Source organism: Trachymyrmex septentrionalis, unplaced genomic scaffold (assembly GCF_001594115.1).
Source record: "Trachymyrmex septentrionalis isolate Tsep2-gDNA-1 unplaced genomic scaffold, Tsep1.0 scaffold87, whole genome shotgun sequence".
NCBI lineage: Eukaryota > Metazoa > Arthropoda > Insecta > Hymenoptera > Formicidae > Trachymyrmex > Trachymyrmex septentrionalis.
The window spans coordinates 3177323-3189337 of NW_017306059.1; the positions used below are offsets into that span (position 1 = coordinate 3177323).

A 12015-nucleotide genomic window follows, 5' to 3' on the forward strand; every position below is an offset into this window, starting at 1 on the left:
ATATATATATATATATATATACATAAAATATACACTAATAAAAGAAATGAAATCAATAACATATATATCATCATATATTACATAGGCTGAAAAGTCCTGAGATTTTTCAATTTCTAGCCACTAGAAAATGAACATGACTCATTTCGAGAGGCTCATCTGTCACAGTTTATGTATGAAGTTTTATGACATTTCATCCATTCGTTTACAAGCTACAGTCGTTTGAATGACGCTACTTTCGCCTTCGTTCTGTACCATCACGATAACGCACCGTCACACACGTCCTTAAAAGCGATGGCCAAATTGGACCAATTACGATTCGAATTGGTTGCTCACCCACCGTATTCTCCAGACTTGGCCCCCAGCGACTATTATCTGTTCCCAAACCTCAAACGGTGGCTCCAGGGAAAGAGATTCAGATTGAATCAGGAAGTCATCGCGGAAACCGAGGCGTATTTCGAAGGAACGAAACGCTTGGACGTTCGCTTGATTCGTACTACAGAAAGGGCATCAAAATTGGAAAATCGCTATACCAAGTGTATCGCCCTCGAAGGCAACTATGTTGAGGAATAAATATAACTTTGCCCAAAAAACGCTTGTTTTCATTAAAAATCCCGGGACTTTTCAGCCCATGTAGTAATATAAAGCCCTGACACGCTCTGGATTTCTTCTCCAATAAATAATTTTAAAAAATGTAGGAATTAATCTAATCTCAAATATCAATAATATTAGAGAATAATAGTTACACCCAACTCTTATATTAACATAAATATTGTATTACAGTAATATTGCTTCAATCTTCTGTGCTGTATGGGTTTATTCAAAATATTATTAAAATATAGACTAAATATTTTATGTAATTTTATGATATAAATAAATATTTTTAGTGAATATTTTTTATTTAGATTATAATTATATAGATTATAATAGATTAAAGTTTTATTATATGTTTTCATAGCATTAATGATCAAATATACAATATATATGATAAATATAATATAAATATTATGAAATATTTTTTGTAAATGTGTAATAAATTTACTACAATATTTACAATAATTATTTCATAATAATTATATTATATTTATGATCTATGCAATCTACTTAAGATCACAAAAATATGTACAAAACGTTTAAAATAAATCCTTATTTTCCCTATTTATGAATATTTTGTAAATATGTTATGAATTATATTTAGTGCGTTCAGAGAGACGCTGTTAGCGTTATTCTTCTTCTGTTATTTTATCTTTGTTGTTTATTAAACGTAAAACAAGGATACAATGACACAAATAGTGCTGATAATGCGTTCTTAGCTTATGTGTGCTGAAAATGAGCATGAAAAAGTACTTTTAAGGTGCTATTACATGTAAGCGTGGAGCAAAAAAATATTGTGCATAAATCTTAATCTTAATGCAATAATCTGTGCAGATACTTGACGCAAAATAAATTAAGAAAGATTATGTTTATTTATACGCTACTGTTTTAACATATAATACTGAAAATTTATATTTGTTTATATTATATAACATAAATTACAAGATGCCTCTATTAACAGTACATGTACATTAAATCCAATGTATTTCAATTAAATTATTTAACATATTATTGCATATGTTTCGACATTTAACATAAATATTTATAAAACTTGACGATTCCATACAAAGGTACTTTTAGGTGCACCCGTGTAAATTCCCAGAAGTTTCTGAACACAGCTCTATATGTATCAATATACAGTGTGTCTGTTAAGTAAAGTTGGAGCCACATTGGTGGTGTAGAATGGGTTAAGGAGAATAAAAAAGTCTTATTCCATTTTTAGTAATTAATATCTTGTGAACTATTGCATTCATTGATCCATTCTATGCCCCCAATGTGGCTCCGATCTTATTTAACAGACACCTTGTACACAGATACTAGGAAACTTTGGGGTTTTTTGGGCTGCTTCGAGCAGCTTCGGGCCACTGTGCTGTGCGTAGTATTATGACTTATAACAAATGACCGTTTATAAATAAAAGATATTATAAAAGAAAAAGATATTATAAACATGAATAAGTTATAGTTAAATAGTATATCGTGATAGATTTTACTATCATTTATATTCTAGTAAGTACACAGTTAGGATGTATGTTTATTAAAATTACTTTAGGTGGTTATAAAATCTACAAATTTTCAAACTTTTTGCCGTCTATATCATAAAACTTTCACTTCAAAATCTATAATTTTTCTTAAAACCTAAAATACTATAAAAAATTATTTTTATACTAATTTCTGCCAAGTAATTTTTAAATTTTTAATAAATGCATTTTATACTTTATAGGTTAAAAGGAAACCTTTACAAGAGCGTTAAAAAGTGACTGAAATTAGTAGACAGCATGGATAGTAGTATGTATTCTCTTTTTATTTTCTATATATTTAATTTATATTTGTAGAATTCTAAAGAATAAAGATAGATTATAAAAAATGGAATGTTGTTTTTTGTTAGGTACTGATGATAGTATTACTAGTAATGAGGATGTTACACCGAGAATGACAGAGTCTTTTGACAGTTATACTCAACAGGATGTCATTAGTGATGTCAATAAAGATTCCCAGTATGTGATACAAAATACAATGTATCGCTATAATAACTTCGATAACTCGATGATTTCATATAATGGAGAACAGCATGAGCAAGAAATTGCTATCTATGATAGCGAGCAGTATAGCAAAAAGCATAGATATGATAAAATGAATACCAGTCATGATAGTATTTACGAACATCAGAGTAAAAGGAAGAAATTGAATAATGGAGAAGTGTTTGATACTAATATGTCTTCAGGAGAGAAGTACATTGAAGAAAATAAAGTGGTGGATAATGTAGAAGTTTATGCCAATGAAAGTAAAGTACCCCAGAAAATTCAACATATGATGGAAAAAATGGGATACAAGCCAGGTAAAGGTCTTGGAAAAGATGATCAAGGTCGTGTCGAACCAATAGAAGCAGTTAAGCAACGTGGACGAAGAGGACTTGGACATTACGTGCCGGGTCTCAAGGAAGCTAGCTTGAAGTGGGATCCTGCAGAAGAAGAAATAAAAGTTGTAGAAGATATTGAATGGTTGCAAAACGTACATTCTATTGCACCTTTTAGTGAAGATATGAATTTGTTCCATTGGATAAAGTATGGTCCGAAGAAACATACTATAGACGATGAGACCATGTTTTGCAATCCTAATATTTTAAGGCAGATCATTGATTCTAAAACTATATTTGATAGATTGGACAAAGCGGAAATGCGGAAAGCAAGAACGCGTTCAAATCCATTCGAAACAATTCGATGTGTAAACTTCTTGAATCGTGCAGCAGTCAAGATGGCGAATATAGACAGAGCGTGTGACTCTATGTTTACTAATCCGAAGAATGTTGATCCTAATGAATTGCTGTACTTCGCAGATGTGTGTGCTGGTCCAGGTGGTTTCAGCGAATACATTTTGTCAAAAAAGAAATGGCACGCTAAAGGATTTGGATTCACTTTAAAGAATGAAAATGATTTTTCATTGGATGACTTCTTCGCTGGCCCATGTGAAACTTTCCATCCGTTTTATGGCAGCAAAGGCAACGGAGATGTATTTGACGCGCAAAATCAAAGGGAGTTTAGATCAATAGTGATGGGACATACTGATAATAAAGGTGTACATTTCATGATGTCAGATGGAGGATTTTCAGTGGAAGGTCAAGAAAATATACAGGAGATTTTATCGAAGCAATTATATCTTTGTCAATGCTTAGTGGCATTGATGATAGTGAGACCAGGTGGACATTTTGTTACAAAACTGTTCGATCTATTTACACCATTTAGCGTTGGGCTTGTTTATCTGATGTATCATTGCTTTGAAAGTATTTCGATTTTCAAGCCTAATACTTCCAGACCAGCTAATTCAGAACGTTACTTGATATGTAAAAGGAAGAAAATGGATACGCAAATAGTGATGGATTATCTATCTCAAATTAATTACTTGCTTTCGAGAAGAGATGATAGCAACGATGTGATTGAAATAGTACCTCTTGATGTATTAGAGGAAGACGCGAAGTTTTTAAGATACCTGAGAAATTCCAACGATATTTTAGGAAAAAAACAGATAGTAAATCTGTTAAAAATTGCTGCATTTTGTGAAGATCCAACATTGATTGAACCTAAGCAAGCAGAGATGCGGAAAGAATGCCTCAAGTATTGGGGTTTGCCGGACAAAACTAGAGTAAGACCTCAAGTATCAAAGCCGCAAGACAAGGCGCAGGAATTATTAGGTGACTCCATTGGGTTACTCAAATGTGAAGCAACACAATTAAAGAACGACAACGTACGGAATACGATATTGAATCAGCCATTTGATTGGTATTGTATGCCGTGTTGTTCGGGCCCATATCTCGAGGAAGATAAATTGGCGACGTTTTACTTGAGCTTAGGAAGAAAACAGGTGTACCGGTATGTAAAAGGCAAATGGAGAAGTGCAACTGCAGTAGACAAAGGAATAAAAATCGAGCTACCATCCAATACTCTTGTATATGCTGAACTAGCAAGCGAATCAAAATGGACGGGAACGTATTTTGCAAAGACACAAGCATTACATATTATAGATGCATATATGCTTGGTGGAGAGGATGTAAGCAAACTGTATTTGTCCCATCGGTAAGTTTCATCAATAAAATTATAAAATGTTAATAACGTAATGTAAAATATTGATATTTATAATAACTATTCGAATATTTTTATAAATTAAAAATATGCAAATTAATGAAAATAGATCAAATTAAAATTACATGTTAATTTTAATTTAATGTTAAAGCAATATGTGTTCAAATATAAACATGTATTCAAAATATAAATACCATTGATTTAAATTTGAATACAAATTCAACAGAATGACATTTAATTAATATGACTAATCATTGTATTATTTACAACTAATATTTTGATGTGTCATATTTGATATTTCAGATCTAATCTCACGAAAAAATTTTGCGATGCATTATGGAAGCCGGCTCCGAATGATTACACTTGCATTCGTGCTAAAGAAAGATTCTTGCTGACACCAGATATACATAGAAGATTACGAATAACAGATCAGCGTGTAAAGTTATCCTCAAATATCGCTTTCGAACTCACGAAGAATCCATTGGAACGCGACATGAACACGATTAATACAACAGAACATCGTGAAATGAATTTGCAGAAACCCGTACAAGAACCCGTTTATTCGGCATTTAACAGCGTGATATTCATACGAAGTATTGTTAAACCATGGGCACGTCATCTTAGCCAAAAGGCTAATGTATATTACGTTTTTAATGCATCAACCGGACAATCGGAGTTTGAAGTTCGAAACAGATTAAACAATAGACCACCTGATGCTGTAGCAAGTTTCGCCCAAGCATTCAAGGAACGAGTTATTTGGAGTTGGCCGCATGATACAAATGATACATTAAGTATGAATACTTTAGTTCAAATGGTAAATCAAACATTACCTCCCAGAAGTACTTAACTTGTAATATAAACGCATATGTATCTACTGTACATATTGTAAAATTACATTTGCATGTATATAGTTTGTATATACAAATCGATTTTAAGAACGAAATATTAGGAAAAGTTTATTAACGACATCTATAGAGATTTGTACATGACATATGCGTCGAAAAAAATATATGTATACATAGAATGAAACAAACAAATGCCTTTTCAAATCGTAATTTAATCGTAAGTTAATAGTTTACGCCGTGAAATTAGGCGGTCTATATCCCAAATTCGACCTAAATTATTTAGGTCCCTTACTGTAAAACACTTGAAAGATGACTTAACTTTAGATCAAGCCGCGTATAGATCTCTCAATGCAAACATAGTCAGTATGTTAATTTTTATAGGACGAAAAAGCTATCATAGTAGAAATGGTGTTATATCTTATAACAACTTTTTCTGAAATGCTTTTTTAAAATTTGATTTTAGTTTTTTCTCGTGGAATGAGTATGATTTAATAATGATTTAAACCTGATATGATGCATATGTTAGTTTTAAAAAAAGTTTGATCACATCGACTGCATAATATATAGCGAAGAAATGTATAATACGCGTGTACATCGAGAAGTATTTTATCTTCAATTTGGAATATATAATTCATACATACCAAACGAGTCAATCTTTGCATTTTATACTCATTTGCTCTCTTCTTACATCATCGTCACATATTTGCAAATGGGTGAACATATAGAATCGTTTAATACTTCTCGTGTACATGTGTTTTACGATTTTGTAAGATCTTATTCTAGTCTTGTTTGATGTAGCGCATTAAATATATCTTTCATTCCATCAATATCAGGTTTTATTTTTTCTTAACATTTAAAACTCACTTAGGTTTAATCGATGTAAATTGTAAACAATCAAATAATATGATCATGAGTAAAGTGTAATGAGTAAAACTCAGTTTCATTCTATGTATGCAAACGTATGTATTTGTATTTAAAGAAACATATATTATATTTTTAATTATATTTGTTTTCATATTCGCGTACTATTTTCAATAAAAAATCTTATTTTTTTACACATGTTGGAATAATCACTTTCAGTACAAATATTATTTCTAATTCGCGCGAATCTAGTGGACCCAGAGTTTTTTCATTTACATACCGAACATTGTAAAACATTGTTTATAACAAATATTTTTCGCAACTTTACAAAAGTTATATAATCTTTTTCCTCCAATTTTAAAAATAAGTGAGCAAAGACAACAATAATTTAAAGTTTTGTCGAGTATACTGAACCCACGAAGGACAGTTAAAAAAATTTCGGAGCGAATACCATATGTTAAGTGACCCTACACGTCAATAATACTATCAATATTGACAAAAATGACAAAAATGATTACTGATCGTGTATGGTTATAATATTGATGGATTAACAAAGAATACTGATTCTCAAGCATCAATACGCTTTATTAGGATTCATGTCACAGAGCAATAGATAATGTATATGTACATAAAACTGAAATAAAATATATTGTTAATAATATTGATCATATAAGGTTGTAAAAAACTAAAAATGTTGATACATCTGTCAGTATTATTGATTCAATATTACTGTTTAGTATTAGTGATCGTGTAGGATCACCTTTAAAGATAAGTATGATAAGTGAATACAAAAATGTCAAATATATGTAAATATGTAAGCAAGATATTTATATATTATGTAAATATATAAAAACATAACTATATGTATAAAATTATCTATATTTCTTACCAAAAAAAAGACCAAATGAATAAATAGGAAAAAAAATTATAAAAACAAATGTTTCATCAATATAAAAGATATTGAAAAATTCTAAAAAAATATCAAAAAATTTCTCAAAAAAAAGAAAAGAAAAATTCTAAAGATATCAAAAAATTTCTCAAAAAAAAAATTTCTAAAAAAAGAATTCTGTTTTACAAAAAAGAAAAATACGGCATCTAAAAAATATAAACAAAATCAAGAATAATTGTTTGATATTTCTAGTATAAGTTAGTTAAGTTGCTTTCCAAGTAGATTCTACTAAATTCTACTAAATTCTAAATTTCAAAATACTCTAGTAATCAGGATAGATTATTAATTCATTTTATTAAAACTTTAAATACAAAGCGCCTTCCCGGTCCGAGTGTTAAGATGTTGAACTACTATCTAATATACATTCAATTAAATTGAATTAATATCCCGGTTCTCGGACCGGGAACGCGCTTTGTATTTAAAGTTTTAATATTTATATAGACGGTCTTGTTTCCAATCATATTAATTCATTTTACTTTCATTGATCCATGTTAATATATTAAGTATTTATTTAATATACAAAATATGTACATAGTTTATACATATATTATACAGTCGATGTGGCAGCAGAGGTATACAAAGTATGACTAATGCAGTCTTTTAAATCATTTTTGCTTAAAAAATGAATATTTTAAGGGAAAAAAAGGGAGGGGGTTTTAGCCGATAGGCGAGACATATGCAGTATCGCAATGCAAATGTCTCGAGTCCGGCACTCCCCTAGGGTACGGGCTCTAGGGGGTCTTTTGAAGATTTCCCCCTACCCTCGTAGAAAAAAAAAAAAAAAAAAATTAGGATACACAATTTTCAAACAAAAGATAGACAAATATACTTAATTATGTCAAGATTTGTGCCTTCATTAAAATTAACAATGAGATTTAGAGTATTATAATTGTTTAAAATGATGGAAGATATATTAAGTCTTAACGTGTGCGAATTCTTTAAACTTAATTATTTTTGGCAGTTACATCTCGAACTATTACAACAGTATTGTAATAACGATATGTACTTAATAACTAGCAATCCTTGGTAACAAATGCTGTGCTAAGATACTCTGAAGCCTTGCTGCCCAAACTTTAGACAAATTTGAATATTTGTTCACGTTATATAAATCGATCTTTGATCAATGTCCATTTCTAACTTTGCATTAGCACAGGACTACGCATATGGCTAACTACTTGAATCAACTTATGGCACTTTACATACATATAACATCTCTATAATCCAAAAGAGAAAAATAAATATGTAATGGAACATAATAAATCACAAAATGTATCATCTGTGGTACGAAAGAATAGTGGTTGCCCATAAAAGACGTTGCCAAATCCATCGTGGTACTCTGCACGGTATGAGACTAGTCATCGCACCGGCCAGGTGACGAACCCAGTCCCAAACACCCCAAGGTGCGTGTCCGCCGTTGACGTAAAGAACATATGTAAAACCGTCCTTACATTTTCCCCGGATCGAGTAGTAATACGGAAGGAAACTGTGCAGTCGAAAGTGACATCTCTGATAAAACAATATAGCGGGAGCGTTGCTGGAGAGCACGTGTAGGAAGACTGCCTTTACGGAGGAACGTTCTGGAGCGGTGACATGAGCGAGTAGCTGTTCCAGTAGCAACGACGCTATGCCATTTCTCCTATACGCGCGACGTACTCCTAAACTAAGTATATAACCCACTAAACAATTTTTTCCCAGGCTGGAGCACAAGATGCCGCGATCCTCCTTGTTCAATCTGGCATAAGGTTTTATCTCTGCGACAATCAGCCCTATTATTACTCCACCGTACACTGCTGCAAGCGCATAAAACCTTGACGAGCTTGTGATGTCTTCATACCATGAATAAGGATAATCTGTGCAGGTAGAAATTAATCATTAGTTCTATTTTATTATCTAAGTTATCTGAAACACTTTTTATTATATTGTTTATTTATATAATTTTTTTAGAATATAATACAAACAGAAAACATGTTACTTAAAAAAAATATTTCTAGTAGGCTACATATAAATTACAATTAACATATCAATTACAAATAAATTATAATTTAGATTAAATTAATTAATTGTACAATTTGTGAAATATTTGACGCTTTTCAGTAAGAGACAGTGTAACAATGATCATTTCATCTTTGTTTAACATTGGTAAATAAACAAAAATGTAATGATTGACTATATTACACCGTGTCAAGATTAAAGACAATATATATTACTAGAAACAGACACATTGTCTGAAAATTCTCTTACAAATTTTTGAAACTTGAGACTGTATATATAAGCAATACTTTTGTTATTTCTATGTGTCAAGCTCTCTCTCTCTTCTGAGATGCCAACCCATTTCTTTTCTCTCATCTTTTTCAAATTATATACATTTTTATTAATCAAAAGTAGATTTCAAAAAAGCAAAAGAGAGAAAGTGTTAAAGAATTAAACTTATATTACAAAATTATATTACAAAAATATCTTTCAATCTTGCATCTCGTTCTCCTTTTGTAGGCAAACAAGAGTTATGCTGCTTCCAGGATAGACGCTCACCTATGGGGAACCAATCTTGGCAGAGCGATCGCACTTCTTCCAGGTCGTCGGGGCAGAGGAAGCGTAGCTGTACCTCGCCCAGGACGCACAGCGGTACTGTGACCGCCGACGTCGTCACCGTGACAGCCGGCGTTGTCACGGAGGCCGTCGTCGTTGGGCCACCACCGCCGCTGATAGTGCTGGTCGAACAGTTCCTCGCAACAGGCTCATCCGTGGTGTACGAGGTGCGCTGCTTGATATCGGGCGGCCCGACGTCGCTCGCGGCGACGGCGCCGTCGGGCTCGCTGTCGTCGATCTCCGGCAGGATCACCGGCAGATACCGGTTAAAAGACACGACCATCGTGCCGCGGCTTGCCAGGTCTCATCTCGCAGGTCATCATTTGTGTTGTCGTTGTGCAGTCGAACGGTGGCAAGACGTCAGATGATGGCGACAGCGACGGCAGTCGCTTGTCGCATGTAAACACACGGCGACACGCCGCGGGTGTTCCTGCCTCTCCTCTCCGTCGCTTTTATTGTCGGTTCACGCGATTCCCGCTTCCCGCTGCACGGCGGACGGGCTTGATACACGTTCGTTGTTTCTCGCGCCTTCCTCCGCCCTCCCCCCTTCCCCCCCCACCGTGTAAACGGTCCGCGATGCACGTGCAGGTCGGCCACACAAACTCGACGACTCCCCTGGATCACCCTGGATCCTTGCCAACGTACGATTGTTATCTAAATCGCGCGCGCAAGCGTCAATAATAGCCTATCAACGGCATGTAGCACACAAACTGTTACGACGTGACAGCTGTTTCAAAACTCGTGAAACGATCCAGAAAAATAACAGCATGTACAAGTATGTAACTGTTTTCACGGTAAAAAATCGTAATATATTCTTTTCAATAAAAATACGATCGAATATTTTTATTTCTTTTTTTTTTTGTTGACAACAGATCAGTTGGTGAACACGAGACTTTATGCGACTTTAGGAGGGGATGACATCAAGAGACACGTGGAACGTCTGCGTGAGCGAGTTGCTTCGAATCAGCTGTTGATAGGTTGACTTCGCGATAGTTGAGCCGTTCAGCGCACCTCTTTGGAGTTTCGCTGGTCACCATGGCGGTAAATAAGACGGTTATCGTTCTCGCGCCAAACGGTCGCCGGCAAAATGTAAAAGTTACGATTAATACAACGATCCTGCAGGTGAGTCTGACGAGGATTTAGCGTGATACTTGCATTCGAATAGGTTTCATCAAAACGAAAAGGATATTCTCGATCTACGATTTTCAAATAAAGAGTTTTCTTGCAGGTTCTGGAGGAGGTATGTCAGAAGCAGGGTTACAACGTCGACGACTATGACATTAAGTGAGCATGACACTTGAGACTTCGGTTTCCACAATGATATAATTTCTGTAAACTATACATTATACATCTCTCATTAATGTTACAGACACAATCGTCAGATACTAGATCCTAATACGATATTCCGCTTCACTGGTTTGCCGAATAACGCTCAGTTGGAGATGGTAGCCTGTACAAAAACTCGTACCACGTCGAATGTCACAATTGGCATTCAGCCGGAGGATGGACAGAGAATATTGCGCGAGTTTTCGCCGGATACAACGTTGGCTCAAGCGTTGATGGAAATGTATCCTGATTCTGACCTTGAGAGAGCTGTGTTGATCTACATGCATCGTGAAGTATGTAAATACAGGATATTCCTAAGTTTTAAAAAAAATTTTTTTAAATGATTGTTGAAGATTAAGAGGAATTTTTCATATAAACTCCTATATCTTTCTATGAAGAATTAAACTCCTTCAAAGGTGGAGATAAAAGTTACATTTTTATAATGTCTATTAATAATAAGGTCAGGTTCATAAAATTTAAAACAAGAAAAAAAAGGACTATAAGCCAAAAAATTTTTATAAAATTACATCATTAATGTAGAAGTTGGAACATAAGTAAAGAAACAATTACATCCTTTAGTTAAGATTTAATAACAAAGTGCTAGCAATAAACAAACATTTCGATCGGATCATTGTCAATGTTAAAACATAAAATATTATAGACAGTAAAAGACAAAACATAATATAAATTATATTTTGCTCTCTTTAACAAGCAATGGTAACATACCAAATAAAATCCTGTTCGCAGTTATATTACTATATATATATATATATATATATATATA

At 33.4% G+C, this 12015-nt stretch overlaps 3 protein-coding genes across 3 annotated transcripts in view; 2 read left to right on the forward strand and 1 right to left on the reverse strand.

Moving 5' to 3' along the window:
• Positions 1-1968: 1968 nt before the first annotated feature.
• Positions 1969-5889, forward strand: LOC108755286 (cap-specific mRNA (nucleoside-2'-O-)-methyltransferase 1). The gene is made up of 4 exons (XM_018498206.1): positions 1969-2097; positions 2312-2376; positions 2477-4658; positions 4968-5889. Exons 2-4 carry the CDS (start codon positions 2367-2369, stop codon positions 5509-5511), a joined length of 2736 nt encoding a protein of 911 aa, XP_018353708.1. The 5' UTR covers positions 1969-2097; positions 2312-2366; the 3' UTR covers positions 5512-5889.
• Positions 5890-8169: 2280 nt separating this feature from the next.
• On the reverse strand, positions 8170-10207 carry LOC108755413 (N-alpha-acetyltransferase 60). Its single transcript, XM_018498382.1, has 2 exons — positions 9849-10207; positions 8170-9169 (listed from the first exon to the last, which is right to left on the reverse strand). Exons 1-2 carry the CDS (start codon positions 10186-10188, stop codon positions 8592-8594), a joined length of 918 nt encoding a protein of 305 aa, XP_018353884.1. The 5' UTR covers positions 10189-10207; the 3' UTR covers positions 8170-8591.
• Positions 10208-10626: 419 nt separating this feature from the next.
• The window catches only part of LOC108755412 (tether containing UBX domain for GLUT4), a 4331-nt gene continuing 2942 nt past the window's right edge, over positions 10627-12015 (forward strand). Inside the window, exons 1-4 of the mRNA XM_018498381.1 lie at positions 10627-10680; positions 10778-11027; positions 11134-11189; positions 11275-11524. Coding sequence (XP_018353883.1) covers positions 10941-11027; positions 11134-11189; positions 11275-11524 — 393 coding nt within the window. The 5' untranslated portion in view covers positions 10627-10680; positions 10778-10940. The remainder of the gene's footprint in view (positions 10681-10777; positions 11028-11133; positions 11190-11274; positions 11525-12015) is intronic.